General features: G+C 41.9%; 1 protein-coding gene across 1 annotated transcript in view; it reads left to right on the top strand.

Moving 5' to 3' along the window:
- Positions 1-17,350, top strand: part of VPS13B (vacuolar protein sorting 13 homolog B) — a 705,368-nt gene that overhangs the window by 546,680 nt on the left and 141,338 nt on the right. The window contains exon 36 of the mRNA XM_075270303.1: positions 2,446-2,844. Coding sequence (XP_075126404.1) covers positions 2,446-2,844 — 399 coding nt within the window. The remainder of the gene's footprint in view (positions 1-2,445; positions 2,845-17,350) is intronic.

The following is a 17,350-nucleotide window of genomic DNA, read 5'->3' as shown; positions in this document are numbered from 1 at the left end:
GGATTTTTATGTCTTATTTTGAACAATATGAAGACATTTTTCATTCTTGGGAGGTTCCAAGACGGCACCTCTCCAATAAGTTTATTTATGTATTTTTTCCTTTTGCAGAAAGGACCTTTGGAATTGGCTCTTACACTTCTGAGAAACTTCAAGGCTTCTCCCCATCTCAGAAAATGTCTGCTTTCATAGCCCGTCTCCTAGGTTGGAAGTTTTTGGAAAAACCAAGCAGTGCTGCTCTATGATCCTGTAAATCCCATACAGAAGAATGAGATATACAGAACAATCTAGCACATCTAGCAATGCAGTTTCTGCTACTCTGCTTCCATAGCTCCCATTCATAATGGGAACAGCCTTGAGCAGCACTGCTTGGCTATTCTCTTAAGTTTGGTCTAAGAAGTTATTCCCATCTCAACAGCAGATTGCCGAAATCGGAACAAACCATTAAGGCTTTCCATAGACTATAGTCGGCTGAATGATGCAGCTATCCCTCCCACCCTACAACCTTACACATACTGACATGGTTTGGCCAAGTTGTTTCCTGAGCAAGGAGAGAAGAGAAAAACACTATCGGACATCTCTGGTGGTAGCTTATTTTCCCCTAAGAACAAACGGATCAGGCATGTTGAAATCCAACAGCCCCATCCTACATCTGTTGTCAGGGGAGAATCTGGAGTGTCTCATACACATTGGAGGGTTGGTTAGTCTTACGAAAATTGTCAGGTTCACCAACATTAATGCATGTGTCCTAATAATGTAAGGCTTATCTATCCAGGTAGGGATAAACAATGACACCATAGATCTATAAACTCTATGGACAATAGTGATTCTAATATATAGTTCTCAGTTTTTTGTCATACATTTCCCAAGATCCAACATTATGTTGGGACATAGACATTTCCCAAGAGCTGATAGATCTTATCTCTAGATCCGAGCCCTTAGCTGTGATTTTTTTTCATCTTGAATATATATGACATATCCAAATAATATGCCATAAATGTCCTATAGATGCCAAACCCACCTCCATTGACATCAGCCATGAGACAGGTATCTGGGTCCCGTCATTCTTGAGATGGTTATGGGTGTCATATAAGAGATATACATCTATCAGACATTGATGGCATAAGTCTGAGATGGGAATGGCCCTATAATACCAGTGTCTTTTTAAATACTTTACCATTCACAATGCATTTTTGATTTAGCAAAGTAAAGCGTGTACTTTAGTTACTTCTTCGCTAATTTTAATGTGTTCTGTACGTTTTCTTCATCTGCTCCCCAGCCTATCCTAGATTTTTCTTAATCCCATCTGGTATATAGACCCCGTACTGATTGATGGGTCTGTGCCAAGTGTGAAAGGTGACATGTAATTTTTGAGTAATCACTAAGTCTGGAAAAGTTAGTTTTGCAACTGTAAGTGACTACTACTCCAGGGAACGTTCTGTGCTAACATTTGTTTCATATGTCGTGCTCTAAACCCATCTGCTTTCCTTCTCTCACTCTTTTACATGGTGCTGGCGAGGCAGACTGACAATCTTAGGATGTTTTAGAAGCTGAATTTTTTTGGTGGTTCATTTCATGTGAAAATATTATATTAAATCCTTACCATGAGTGGTGTGGGTTAAATAATGGACATAAGTTCACATGTTCAGAAACCAGGAGTGGATCAGAACAGGAGAGAAGGTGTAAAGGACAGATGATCTATTTTTTATTTTTTTTTATAGTCATATTTTTGGATTCAAAAACAGCATAAACAAAACCTGTAAATGTGTCCTAATCCTTAGAGGGGTATTCCCATCTCAGTCAAAGATAGCCGACATAGGAATATAGCGCCCCTTCTCCAGTCTACTAGGAAAGGAGTTACCAAAACAGCCCAATGCGTCTGGTGATCTATACTGATAGGTTGATTTGAGACACTAAGCCACCCACAGGTCCTTATAGACCGGGCGTTTGGTGTCCCAAATCCGTGCCCACATTTAAAAAGAAAAAACAACCTTTATACTTACCAAGAGATGACTCCGATGAGACACCTCGGGGCTCAGCCACATATGACGATACAACAGGGCGATTTGGGTCATTAAACCCCCAGTCCATAAGGTCTTGAATGTGGTTTAGTGTTCCAAATCACCCTGACAGGTTCTCTTTAGCCCCCATAGTGATAATTGGGATCTTAAGAAACAGGGTAGCGTTTCTGTAACTCCTGAATGTATGGAAACAGTGTAACTTGCTCTAATATGCTCTTTCACCCCTATGGTAGATACAGTAACAGTCGACTGGTGCTACTCTGCTGTTCCCATAATTCCTGCCCTAGGGTTTAGGGCTTATAACAAGTTGGCAGCAATTTGTCCTGATCGTCATAACCCTTTAAAGTCGGCTTTTTGTATGAGTTATGAATCCTAAATCCTGTAGTCTAAAATTAAGTATTTTGTTTCCTTGTTTTTGTCTTCACAGTTGACATCAACGTTGATATATCACGACCATTGAAAGTCAACTTCAGCTTTGTCAAGTTGGATCAGCTAAATGTTTTCTTAGAAAAGATAATAAAAAGTGGGCTTGACCATTCTCTAGAGAGTCTAGCAACGACAGATGAAATGCCACAAACGGATGAAACTGTGAAGCCTACCTTCACTCATAAGAAGGATCCGGGCACAATGGCCCACGAGGGTTCAAAAACCCATTTGCCCCAAGAAGGAATGTGGAGGTCAATTTCTATTTTTAACAGGATCACATTCCAGACGGCTCAGGTGTTTCTGTCATTAGAGACTGTGCCACATCCAAAATCTCCATGCATTTTGACAAGCTTTTCCGACCTTCAGGGGTGTCTTAGTATTCAAGCAGGAAACAAAGGAGGTACGTTTTTTTTAACATATATAGAAGCAGACATACCTGACGTGAGATGATGTTTAACCCTAACCAGATGTATCTAACATAGATATACAACCACTGCCAAACACGTTTATCCGAGACAACAATTCCACCAATTTAACAAAAAAAAAAAAAAAATTCTGCACTGGCTTTATACATTAGGATTGTACGCGGACCCAAAAGATGGAAACCTGCATTCAGGTTTCCATCTTTTGGGTCCGCGTACAATCCTAATGTATAAAGCCAGTGCAGAATTTTTTTTTTTTTTTGTGAACCTAGCGTAAGCCACTGTCAAACACCTCTAGGGGTGGCTTATCTACCCCATGAGCAAAACAATTGAGCATGTTGATATCCAACTGCCTGATCCTTGGCTCTTGTAGACATTGTATTTCCTGATTGGTACCAGGTAAAATATATATTTCAATTCCTCTTTATTTTTCATCACTTTTCTTAGTAAAAGAAAAAAGTGAAGTCTATTGTTCTGCATATTTGTAGTATAAAGTGTATACCTTTTTGAGAACTTCGGCTACATGCACAGGACTGTAGTGGTATTTACTGTCCACAAAAAACATGTCCGTATGTCATCCACAATCACGGATTTGCAAATGTGGCCAAGCATAGAACATGCTTCATAATTTGCAGTCCGCAAATTCTACGACCATGTATGTGGGCCCATAGCAATGAAAGAGTCTGTTCTTTTATCCGCATTGAGGCCTTCGTGTTTTAGTGCCGATATGCCATTGGCACTTTTCTCTAAATCTCCACTGTTACTCACTATACCGACAGAGTAACCCCATGTTCAAAAAACTCTGCTAGAAGTTTTTTTTTAGGGGAGATCTGGGTGCCAAGACCCCTGCCATTTGCTGTACCAAAAAGCATAAAAGCTTTATCTCGTTTCCATTTTGACAAATGCAAAAATGGAGACATGAATGCGCAAGCTGGGTTTTAAAACAGCTGTCACAATGGCATTTTTCACTTCATATGAACAAGTCCCAAAAATTGCTGACACATCGGTTTTTCACAGAACACAACTATCGCGTGTGTAACGCTTTACAGGCAAGAGGGCACTAAGTTTCGCCCCTTTGTTTCAGCAATTGGTGTGATTCTCGGCACAAAGACCCTGTGAGCCTACAAGCACATACAGTGCGGAGAGTCCAAATCGTATAAGGCCTGCTTTTTCTGGACTGAATGTGGTCTGGAGATCAGGACACCTTGCATCATAGTCATTCATGCGGCTTTACCATCATGTACTGTATAGTATGGGGCAAAAGAGCCAAGGACTCCTAGCATAATTGATCACTGACTCTGGCCAGGGAATTGAGCAGAGTTTTTGGCCCCTATTCACCAGTGTGCACGAGGCCTGACAGGTCAAAATTTGTTTTTTTAATGCAATTATTCCTTTAATTTAACAAAGAACTAACAATGGAACAAAAGTGGCGTCCCAGAATCCTGTTGAGCACGCCATCCAACATTCATGCAAATGACAGGGACATGTTTTACATTACCAGTCACCTCCACTTTGGGATGATGGAATGGGCATGCTCGAAGTGTTAGTTTATGGATTTACTTAGTGTTTTTGTTCCTTTGCTTGCTGTTATTTACAAGAGAAATTCCTCCTCCGTACATAAGCGGAAATGTGATTTACAAGAAAGGTGCATCGACATACAGCATAAATATTTAGAAACTGGAGTATCTGATCCAGGCGTCTTAGAAACATTCTGCATTATTCTCCGCGAGAGAGATTATGTTTATTGCAGAATTTTTTCAAGGATTTAACGACGCCGTTCCATTCCGAAATATTTACAATATCGTCGTAATTGCTCTTGCGCCGTACGATCCCATATCTCATCATAAATCGTTCCCTCCATTTATTTTCGCTGTCTCTTAATGCCTGCCATTTGTAAACCAATATTAATTAGTTTAGGACTCGGCTTTAGAGCTTTAGTCTCGCCATTTCATACAAGTTTTGCCTCTAGCAAACCTATTCTACGTTCCTTCGAGTACGGATTTCAAGAAGCACTCTCCAAGAAGCTTTTTATCTTATTTATCTTAAAAGGGGAAATATGGAGCATGCCCCGCGCTGTAAAAGATGTCATGCTTAGCTGAGTGCTTGCGTTTTATTGACCCCGCCAAGAAAATGTAGCCAGACGTATGAATAGACAGTACTGTGCTGAATGAAACTGTATATCGGTCATTGTTTTTATGCTCCGCGCAGTAAGGTTGTATGATATTTAGGATGTTGGCTTCTTCCAGCAAGCTGCTGAGGGGCACATTTTTGGCGCCATGGTCTACATGATGAAAGGCATGGGGCCTTCTACGAGAGCCAGGCTCCCTGACGGCACTAGAATCTCCACACAGAGCCGTCTCTGTAAGGACCTGAATAGAAGAAGGAAGGGTCTTGAAGACGTTTTTCCAGAACCAGTTTGGCAGTGCCAACAGTGCCCAAACGGCACAGTAATAAGACAACCTTATAAAGAAGAATACCAGCTGAAACTCGACCTAGCAACACAACAGATACAGGAAATGTTTTGTAACTGAGACGTTCTCATAGCGGGCCAAACCTAAGGTGATTTATTTCCCTCTTTACTTCAAAAAATCTGGCAGGCCTCACCGCATTTCAGTGCATTTTGCAAATGCTTTCTAAGCTAAAATGCAACATGAAAGACTTTGTGAGTGCTCTGGGCCGGCATTCTTGATTTAGCCATAAAGACTTTTTCAGACCGGTTCAGAACATTGTTTTCATTCCCACGCTTACCTTAGCCAGGGCTGGGAGGCTTGAAACAAGTTCATGGTCACTGTAAGGATTACATTCTCATTATACATCATATTAATATCCAGTATGGAGGAGTCTGTATCACACATGCTCCTGTACTGAACTGAACGTGTAATCCACGAGACAGACTACAAAGTGCATGTTCCCATCTCCGCTAGACGTGGGGCTGATGGCTGGAAAGGTTGACCTGTCTGTTTCCCCAGACTTCTAACGTAAGAGACAACGAGGCATTGGTAGGCTGTAGTCTGTGCGGGGAACCCGTAAATGGATAGAGAGTCAATTTACTTTCTATGTCTGGGACAAAAGGCCGGAGAAGGATATTGAAGATCAGCACCTGCTCCTCAAAGACTCTCTTACCCTGGTTGTCTGGGATTATCTCTGCCACTCTGTAATGTTCCTAATGTCAATCCTATTTCTGAGCTTAGACTTTGGCAGTCATGGACCAAAATGCACTTAAAGGGAACATGTCAGATCCATTATGCCGTCCTGTTAAGGGCAGCATAAACTAGTGACAGACATTCAGATTTTGCTTGTTTCACCACCAATTTTTGAGAACTTGTCAGTTAAAGGAGTTTGGTAAGATTTGAAAACATGGCTGATTTCCTCTACTCATGATATGACAGGATGTTCATTGGTCACGTGGCAATTCCATATCTCTGTCTCATTAAAATGAATAAGACTGAGCTGCAGCATGACCATGTGACCAATGCACATGATGTCAGTTCCTGAGAAGAAGAAAGCAGCCATGTTTTAGAAGCCCTGCACAACTTTAAACTTTGCACTGAGCGATCTGACCATTCCTCTGCACAGTACTAGGGAGAAATCTATCAGTCAGGGGCTGTTGCAGGGCTTTAACAAGTACTCATAAGCTCCATAGCGAAAATTGTCAGATGACCATTTTATTTTATTTTAACTATGACCTAGCTATACCCCACACTGACCAGGAATGCCCTCCTTTCTTTGAGTTGAGATAAATTCTCCGCCTGGCTCTGTGTTCTCTTGTTCACACAGGTGTATTACAGCAGTGCAAGGTATAGCATTATAGAGCAACAGAGTCGCCCTCAGTGCTCCAGACTGCTCATGTGCATCCTGTGAAATAAATGAGTTTGAATAAAAGCATTAATTTTCATGGGGAAAACAGCATTACATTCAGGTGTAACTGTGTTGCTGGGTTAATATGCTTCACCCTAGTGACAGACTTCTTTTAAAGGGGACATTTCATATCCTCAGTGTACAGCAGTATTATATACTACAATAAAGCTGACACCAAATTCAGTGCATTGTCAGCCTTGCTGGTTTGTGCCCAAGAAATATCAGTGCCATTAGTTTCGGCACCAATATTACTCCACTGTCAGAAGGGAGGGCCTTACAGCTTAGCGTTATCACTGGGCCGTAAGGAACGCCCCCCTGAGAGTACTCATACACACCCTTGTACTGTTAGGCAGAGGGGGCTGTAAGGCCCGCCCTTATGACATTGCACGGTTATTGGTGCTGAAACGTAACGGGCACAACCCAGCAGTGTGCTGAATTCTCCTTACCTAATTTGTGACAAGTGTATACAATTGATTTTGGGTAGGTTTAATGAGTTCCAATTGACTTCAGTAGATGCTGTTCGGCACTATCGGCACCTGGCCATCTATTTCTGGCTCTATGTATTGTTTAGTATGGGGATCGGCCGTACCCAAAGCTTTCAACCCCCTACCGATCACTTATTTATGCCTATCTGAAAGATAAACCATCAATAATATAATAATAATAATAATACATTTTATTTATATAGCGCCAACATATTCCGCAGCACTGTACAATTTATAGGGTTCAGATACAGACATACATAACAAAGAACGTCATTTCACACAATGGGACTGAGGGCCCTGCTCAAAAGAGCTTACAATCTATGAGGTAGAGGGGGTGACACAAGAGGTAGCAGGGGCGGCATTGCTTATACAGTGTTCAGACAATTTTGTGCATTAGGAATTGTGATAGGCTTGTCTGAAAAGATGCGTCTTTAGTTTGCGTTTGAAACTGTAGAAGTTGGGAGTTAATCTTATTGTCCGGGGTAGAGCATTCCAGAGAAGTGGTGCAGCTCGGGAGAAGTCTTGTATACGAGCGTGGGAGGTTCTGATAATAGAGGATGTAAGTGTTAGGTCATTGAGTGAGAGGAGAGCACGGGTTGGGCGGTAGACAGAGATGAGGGAAGAAGTGTAGGGAGGTGCAGCATTATGGAGAGCCTTGTGGATGAGAGTAATAACTTTATATTTTATTCTATAATGAATAGGCAGCCAGTGTAGTGACTGGCACAGACCAGAGGCATCGCTGTAGCGTCTAGCCTGATAGATGAGCCTGGCCGCTGCATTCAGAATAGATTGTAGAGGGGAGAGTTTAGTGAGGGGAAGACCGATTAGTAAGGAGTTACAGTAGTCAAGGCGAGAATGAATCAGAGAGACAATAAGTGTCTTTAGTGTATCTCTGGTAAGGAAAGGGCGTATTCTGGAGATGTTTTTGAGGTGGAGGTGACATGAACGTGCGAGTGATTCAATATGAGGGGTGAAGGAAAGGTCTGCGTCAAATATGACCCCAAGGCAGCGGGCATACTGCCTAGGAGTTATAGTAAGGCCTGAGACTGCAATGGATATATCAGGGACAGATCTGTTAGATGGTGGAAACAGTAGTAGTTCAGTCTTAGAGAGATTTAGTTTCAGATAGAGCGAGGACATGATATTAGAGACAGCAGAGAGACAGTCACTGGTGTTCTGTATGAGTGCAGGGGTGATGTCACGGGAAGATGTGTATAATTGGGTGTCATCAGCATAAAGATGGTACCTGAAGCCAAATCTGGCGATGGTTTGTCCAATGGGGGCTGTGTAGAGAGAAAAGAGCAGGGGGCCGAGGACTGAGCCCTGAGGAACCCCAACAGCAAGGGAAAGAGGGGAGGAAACAGAGCCCGCAAATGATACACTGAAAGTGCGGTCTGAGAGATAAGAGGAGAACCAGGAGATAAAAAATAAAAAAAAACCTGGACGACTCCTTTAAGGGTAGCCATATCTGTATCTCCAATAGCTAACACTAGAAAGACCGTTCCTTATTTACATACTTATACCCCTGTACTTTAGCTGAATCTCCTTAATGTGAACTAGTACCCCCTCGAACATTGCTCTGTAGATACCACCCACCCCAAAGAGCCTATTGTCCCCGAACACCACACAGCTTCATAAATTTTACATTTCATGGACCAATAAAGAAAAGGTGAGCGCTCCAGCTTTTCCATTTCACAAGTCTTCTGTCTAATGCGCCTTTGGTCTGAGACTAAATAAAATGAAATCCATGTTTTCCGAAATGTGCTATCTATTTCTTGCACCGATACCCTGAGTACGGCCGGATTAATGTCAGTGTTTTTATAGCATGAAACTAATACATGAAATAATTCACTGGGTCTTTGATTTTATAGTGGCACAGTCCCGCGGACATCTGCAGCAGCTGCATTTTTTTTTTTTTTTTACAAATTATTTGCTGACCCAAGCTGAGCGCAGCGACAAAAGTTGTCATCTCAGATCTACTTTAGAACAGGAGAAAGAAAACGGAGCATTGTTTTTCCGCCTTTCAGCCATCTGCTCTACAGATGTTATTATATAGAATTACTTAAGATAAAATGATAGTAGCGTTTTTCCTTTTTTTTTTTTTTTTTTTTTTTACGAAAACCTCAACAATTCGCACTTGTTTATTCCAATCTGCATAATTCCCCTATGAGAAAGCTCCATCCACTTGGGGTTTTCTTCGTTCTCACCAGCTTTCCTTTTGATCGTATTTCTTGTACCGAGTCTTATAAACACATTTGGAACCATCACGGAAGAAAAAAATAACCAGGGAAAAAAATTCTCTCTAATCCTTTACTTGCGCAAGCTATATTTAGTAGAAGAAATCCCTCTTTCTTTCTGACACGTTTTATATGACATTGTCTTGTAAACTATGCTGAACTGTTCTTTCTCAGAAATTTTAATTTGGATACAGAAGATAGTTAATATGTAATCCGAGGATCAATCCGTGTTGCTCACAGTTTTTGACTTCTAACAAATGTGAAATCCAGGATGGCTGTGGTAAAGGGGGGGGAGTTTCTGAGGTCACTTTGGTTGGTTTTAATCATTTTATTCTTGCCGTGTATACATTTACATGGAGAATTTTGATCCATTGTGCTGATCTATTCTAAATCAGAAGGGTAAAATGAAAGGTTTTCCATCATCAGGCAACTTGATGAACCAAATGGAAACTGCTGACCTACAAATCAGGGCTGGTGCGTTGGTGGCTCCGTCTCGGATACCATCAAAGTTGGAGAACTAAGTAGCAGAGTATGTGTCACGTTTTTGTCCTGGAAAATCCCAGACGCTATAATGGAAACCTCACCGATCCCTTTATAGTTAGTTGGGACGTTGGGCTCCGTTGGTGTCCATTGCAGGACATATCTGGCCCGGTCACTACTTTTATTGTTTTGCTACTTTGACAGAGCAGAAATAAAGAACGTAGGTGTGAAAGAACCCATGTTAGGCTTTGTTCACTCTGGGGTCATGGATTCTGTTTGTACTTGAGCCATTACAGATATCCCTTATGATATGTCATGATTAGAGATGAGCGAGTAGTATTCGATCGAGTAGGTATTCGATCGAATATTACGGTATTCAAAATACTCGTACTCGATTAGGTACCACTCGCTATTCGAATGGAAAAGTTTGATGCAGAACCAGCATTGATTGGTCGAATGCTATACAGTCGGCCAATCAACGCTGGTTCTTCTCCCACCTTTAGAAGTCTTCTCCGTGCAGCTTCCCCGCGGCGTCTTCCGGCTCTGAATTCACTCTGCCAGGCATCGGGCCTGGGCAGAGCCGACTGCGCATGCCCACGCTACAAGAAAATGGCCGCTTTGACTGTAAGCGGACATTTTCTTGTAGCGTGGGCATGCACAGTCGGCTCTGCCCAGGCCCGATGCCTGGCAGAGTGAATTCAGAGCTGGAAGATGCCGCGGGGAAGCTGCACAGAGAAGACTTCTCGGAGGATCCAGCCCGACCCTCACTCGTGGACTTGGTAAGTATAATTTGATCGAATGTTGCCTACCCCTGATTTTCCCCCATAGACTATAATAGGATTCGATATTCGATTTGAGTAGTCGAATATTGAGCGGCTACTCGAAACGAATATCGAACCTCGAACATTTTACTGTTCGCTCATCTCTAGTCATGATTACCGGTAGTTTTTTTCTGAATTGACTTGTGGTTCTGTCAAGTTTCTATTAGGTATCATTTTTTTGTGTTTCCAGCATGACCAATAAAAAAAAATATCTAAGGACTGATAGAAAAGAGCTGAGTCTTGTATATGTTTTTTTTAAAAGGGATGTCCCATATTGCTGACCACTGAAGGAAGTGTCTGTTCAGTTCTCCATCTCTATGAACCAGAGTAGATTTCACTGAGAAGCTCCAACTCTGACAGGCTCAATCCCACATGGTCACCCATTCATTTGATCTCATTGTGGTCACCATTGTCTGCGCTTCTATCTAAGAAGGGGCTTGTCCATATGGGTGCATGACAATATAGCAATTATAAAAACTCCACCATTATATTAGATGCATGGGTAATAGCTAGAGATGAGCAAACACTATTTGAAACAGCCGTTTCGAATAGCACGCTCCCATAGAAATGAATGGACATAGCCGGCATGCAGGGGGTTAAGTGGACGGCCGCCGGCAAAGTCTGCGTGACGAACGCTTCCATTCATTTCTAAACGGCTGTTTCGAATAGTGTTCGCTCATCTCTAGTAATAGCCCCATTAATGTAGGTTAATACAGCACATGTCACGTAGTTGTATAGTAGATAAGGTTGGATGAAGTTCCAGGTCCATCAAGTCAAATGTATAACCCTACAGTGTTGATCTAGAGGAGGCAAAAAAAAACATGATGCTGATGCCTATTGCTCTATGTCATGGGATAATATTATTCATCTTAATACCTCATGTTAATACATAAATAATATAATTTAGTTTTTGTAATGTAGAAAGGGATTTATGTGTCTCTGTCATTCACATCACACTGTGAATGACAGAGACGCTTAGTTTCTGAAAAATGTCTACTTGTGCACTTGCAAGTTCAGAGCTTAGGGGGCCTTTCCTGTAACACCCGCTCAGTCGTCTCGGATTTTCTCGTTAATAAAACGTGCCCTGTATTCACAGAATGGGATATAAATGTCTGATTGACCTGCAGCAATGATGTTATGAGAACAAGGGCCTGAAAACTCCTTTGTGTACCTCATGTAAATGGTCTAATGGTCAGATGTGTAACCAGGACCCTCAGCTGTAATGTTTGTAGTACTGGTCTCATATTGGTAAGAGACACCTTATGAGCTCCCTAAGGTTCCTGAGCCCAGATGTGGCTGCTCCTCCTGCAACCCCTCTGGCAGTAGTGCAGACCATGACCACCACTCCATTCACTTTTATTGGGACTTTCAAGATAATGTTCTCACTTAACCCCATAATAGTGAATGGAGATATGGCCGTACATGCATCTGCTCCACTCACATGTAGCACACTGATAAACAGATGTTGTATTGTTTGCCATTGGACTTTTCAGACCCATCAGCACCCTTGGATTCCTACTGTTTTGGGGCGATATCTTCTGTACGTTACAGTCGCACCCGCTGTTGATGACTCTGGTGCAGCTTCTGTGCTTCTGAATTTGCCATTAACTCTTTTTGTGGATAGAACACCGAAATTAGGATTTGATTTTATATATATATATATATATATATATATATATATATATATATATATATATATATTTTTTTTTTATTATTATTTTTTTTTTTTTTTTCTTATATCCCACTCTCAGTTCTGACAACTACTTCTTAGCATTGTCCTGATGGTTCCCAGCCGCCACCTGCATATTCTGGGCTCTTGAATATTCATCAGACAGGATACTTTGCAATAATCTGAGTTGAAGTGAAATGAACATAGGGACATGTATTACGGTGTAGGACTTCTGCCCAGGAGTTAGGGGCAATGTCTGTCAGCAGCAACCAAGTAGCAACAGAGTTTGGAAAGCTTTTTAGCATTATGTGACTCAATATTAGTTTTAGATTTTATCCAAAAGTAAACTGTTCAGTGATAGGGGTTAAATACATAAAGCGGCGTATTATAAAGGCCATAGTATTATAAATCCTGGTTATTAGTTGCCACTGTGTCAATTACAAGGACTTGGCTTAGGCCGGAGCCATCACTACAAGCAGAGGCCATTGGGTGTGAAACATTTGCTTCACTAGTAGGGAATGCCTGGTGGACACATTAAAACTTCTTTTTCTTGGTCTGTTCTCTCCCTTTATTGCTGCCCCACGAGGCGTCCCGCAGCAATAAAGCGCTGCAGGAAAAACCGTGGTGGGAACGTATCGCGGTTCCTCCCGCAGCACTTTAAACAGAAAGTTCGCAGAGTTTTCCTCCATGGACTTTCTGCTGCAATTATTCCTAATGGGAAACCACCGGCGTTTCCATAGGTATAATTGACATGTTGCGATTTCCAAAAATGCACCGGTTTTGGAAATCGCAGCGGGTCTGCACAGCTGTTTTTATTGCAAAGTGGGCATGGGATTTGCTAGAATCCCATCCGCTTTGCTTGTACTGTAAAACACCATGATTGCTGAAGCCGCACATGGCGTAAACGCAGCCGCTAAGACCTCCATAGCAGATTGCAGAAAAATACCCGCAGTGGAAAAACTGAATTTTCCAACATTGCTTCAATGATGTCTACGAAAATGTCTGGCGGTTTCCATATAGATGTAATTGAAGGAGAAAGTCCGCAGAGGAAAACTCAGCGAAAAACAGCGATGCATTTCCGACACGGTTTTATCCCGCAGCGCCTTTTCTCTGCGATCTGCTACGTGAGGCCTTAGCACATTACAGAAGGCAGCAGAAACAGACGGCGTTTTTTTTCCACAGCGATTTTCATTGCGTTGTTTTCCAAAATTTTTCTCTGTGTTTTTTCTTCCCTTACTAAATCTATAGGATAAATGTGAGAATTTTCACATGAAAAATTGACATATCTGCATTTATAAAAATGTGGCTTTTCCGTAGCTTTTTTTTTCTGCAGTGTTTTTCCTTTTCGCAATATGCGTAAGGTATTAGCCAGAATCTTACCAACTTTGCTGTAAAACTTAGCATTTTTTTTTCTGCTGCGTTTTCACAACGTGGGGCCATAATCTTAATCTTCATCTTGTTGTGGCAGTATTTGATTCTCTCTTTTTAGCTCCTACACACTGGGGATACCATAGACGTCTTTCCTTCATACTTTTCCTTCATTTCGGATGAACCCCTGACTTTGTCACAAAAATCTGCACCAGAAACTGCAGGTGTGTTTCCAGCTTTATGGTTATGGTTTGAGCCTGTGATCTCTGGCTTAACATTTGTACTTCACCTTTCCTACTTTGAAGTAGGTTTTGTATATACTGTAGGATTTATTAGTATTTTCCTTGACATACATGATCTGTGCGTACAGATGGATCCGTCTGCTCTGCCCTTACTCAGGTTCATCCATCATACGTAGAGAATCCAAAAGGCCAACAAATACAGCAATATAAAGATTACCCTGACATCCCTTGTGGTCTTGCTTTTTATTAGACAGCTATCTAATGTGTCCCAGATACTAACAAACCATTCTCGGGCCTGGGTAGAGCAAAGGGAAAATGAAGTTTTTTGTTTTATTTTATTGTATGGGTAAATGTAGGACCAGACACCTTTCCCATAGGCATTGACTGATGGTTGCCAGGGCTTAGATAAGCCGGACCTGTCATGATCAGCTGTTCCTTGCCCCCAACATTTATTTATAAAGTAATATTCATTATAGGGCAACTTTCTTTTATTTCTTTCATTTTGGGTGGCGTAAATGCATTTGTCCAAGAGGTTTACGGTTCATGTACCCTACTATGATTTAACTCTGTACGTCCTCCAAGTTGAAGATCGGACCAACTGAATGGAGGTAGTTCATTGTCAGTCATTGTAGCATTCTCTGGCCCTGAGGTCTATGGACTTACAAAACATTTCACTTTAGATCCAGTTCATTTATTATGGTTTACCATTTTTGTGGTCACCCCCAACATGTAAATAATTCATATACTCTACGTATATGGACACCCATGCAAATGAAGATATCTGTGGTCGTGATGGACGTCACGCCTTTCGCCATTAAATAGGAAACAGCAATGACGTTAGTCACATGCAAGATGCCACGAAGTGCTGAGTTGTCCGATTTCGAGAAAGGGGTAATTGTGGGTACCACAGAAATGTTCGATCCTTAAGGGACATAGCAAGCGAACTGAATTACCCAAATTCGACAGTGGTCTATGTGATTATGAAGTGGAAGGTGGACAGAGATTATCGGAATGTACCCCGAGTCGGCAGACCCCCGAAACTGGGAGCTAGAGACCGACAAGTGCTGGCCAGAGAAACCGCACCCGACCGATGGCTCACATACACCAGGAGTGTCACCAGGCATCCGGGAGTATTGTGTCACTCAATACCATCCGTAAGGAAGTATCTGCTGGGGTCTACCTACTATTGTATAGGAAGAAATGTTTTTTTTCTATTCTACCGCAGGTGTCCAAATGCTTATTGGTAGACAGTGTATGTGTAATATATCCTAGTAACATAGAACTGAATACTTACTCCAGGAGAGCAGTAACAAAGAAGTACTGTAATTTATAGGTTTATAAACACATTTGAAGTCAAAAGCAGAACAGATCCGGACACAGGACTCTTTAGAGAGATAGTAAGAGTCCTGATACCCCGCCCACACACAGTGATTGACATCTGTCTGTATACCAGTGTGTGCATAGAAGGCTGTCAATCAGGACTCTTAGTGTCTGTCCTGGCTGATTATGGGGAGGAATCCTGCTCCAAATCGTATAAATATAAATGTATATGTCCCTCTATAAATATAATATACTGCTCTCAGCGTGTAAAAATCACTTGATAGGTGTATAAATATTTAACCATTATGTTTGCACTGTCACCAAAAAAATTTTCAAGTATGTTCCTTTACTAATAAAACAAAAAACAACAGTAACATTTATTCCAAAAAGACAAGATGTATTTGCCATATTAATTCCCTATTACCTATCCACACCGTCCATGTTAAATCCAATTATGCGCCGGCGTCCCTTTCTGATACACAAATACTTTGGCAGACCGGCTTTCCGTAACAGTTCATAGTCAATGGAATCCGCCCAAATACCTAATTTCCACCGTCAGGCCAAGTGCCTTTGTAGCTTTGATTGTCATTCTTCTCCAGAATGAAAAAAGGTGCACAGGATCCAGGGGGAAATAAAACATTAAATTAAAAATGACTACCTGCAATAATAAGCAGCAGAGAGCGGCCGTTTTAGGCGCCCCTAAGGGCTTTTTAACTTTTACAAAGAAATCAAAAATGCTCCAGCACTTGAACAATAGGAAATGAATTCTCTGTCCGTAAACCTGGAGGACAAGCTAAGTAATGTAAATGGCCGGGGGGGGATTACGGTGGAAGTGTTGTATGCGGACAGCTAAACAAATTACTAACAAAAGTGAATGGATACTGGGTGTGGGCATCAGGGTTCTGTCAGCAATGACACCCTGACCCGGGCTGGATAGACCAAACGCTGCAGAAAAGGTGGAGACCTCATCAGTCCGCTCACATCTGGGATTGTATTTGTCATCTTGGCATTCTGTGCAAGTGCAAAAAAAAAAGTTAAAGGGGATTATCCTGACAATGAAGTGAGTTACTGAATCTTGTGATAATGAGAAGCAGAAAAATTCTAATTCCTCTCTATGGTCCCCAAGGTGGAGGTGCGTTTATAGTTTAGCAAAAGTAAAATGTAGGAGGGAGGAACAGATGGCCTAAAACCCATGAAACAAGACACCATCTAATCCCAGGGCTGAGTACCACTATTAATCCTGGTCACTTCCCTACTGTTAGTTTATAGCCGCGCTCTGAGTGGCTACTGATAAACTACCTAGAAGAAGCGCGCTGTTTTCACGCAGAGTTTACTAATGCAGGCATATATCTTCTGAGGATGCTCGCCTGCAACGGGGGACTCCAATGCAGTTTATCCAGCTGAAAACCTACAAAAATATCAAAGCTAAAGCAAATAGCTACAGCCGTTGTGTCACACTAAACATGGTTTATATTCTCAGATACACTACATATTTCTTACATGGACTAAGCCGAGCGGTTCGTATTTCCAAGTGTCTAGCAGAGTATTGTACTAAGTTAGGCCGCGCTCATATCTGTGTCTGAGATACGTATTATATTAAAGGGATTCTATCATTAGAATCCCGTTTTAAGTTAAACCCACGTAGGAATAGCCTTAAGAAAGGCTTTTCTTCCCCTACCTTTAGATGTCTTTTCCGTGTCGCCGTTCAGTAGATATCCTGGTTTTCGTACATATGCTAATTACTTTTCTCGCAGTACTGGGGGCGGTCTCCAGTGCTATGACAAAACTATCCAGCGGCGCATTCTTCTTGTTCAGCACCTCCACCTCTTCTTTCCTGTTCGGCCGCAGGAAAATGGCCGACTGTACCCACTGCACATGTCCGTTGGCCATTTTCCTGTGGCCTCTCCTGTACGGCCACAGGAAAATGGCGACAGACATGCACAGTTGGCACATTTTGAAGAAGACGTGACGGGACAAGGAAGAAGAGACGGAGGAGGTGAACAA

This window comes from Leptodactylus fuscus, chromosome 4, assembly GCF_031893055.1.
Source record: "Leptodactylus fuscus isolate aLepFus1 chromosome 4, aLepFus1.hap2, whole genome shotgun sequence".
Taxonomy (NCBI): Eukaryota; Metazoa; Chordata; class Amphibia; order Anura; family Leptodactylidae; genus Leptodactylus; species Leptodactylus fuscus.
This window is presented reverse-complemented; position numbering and strand designations above follow the sequence as displayed.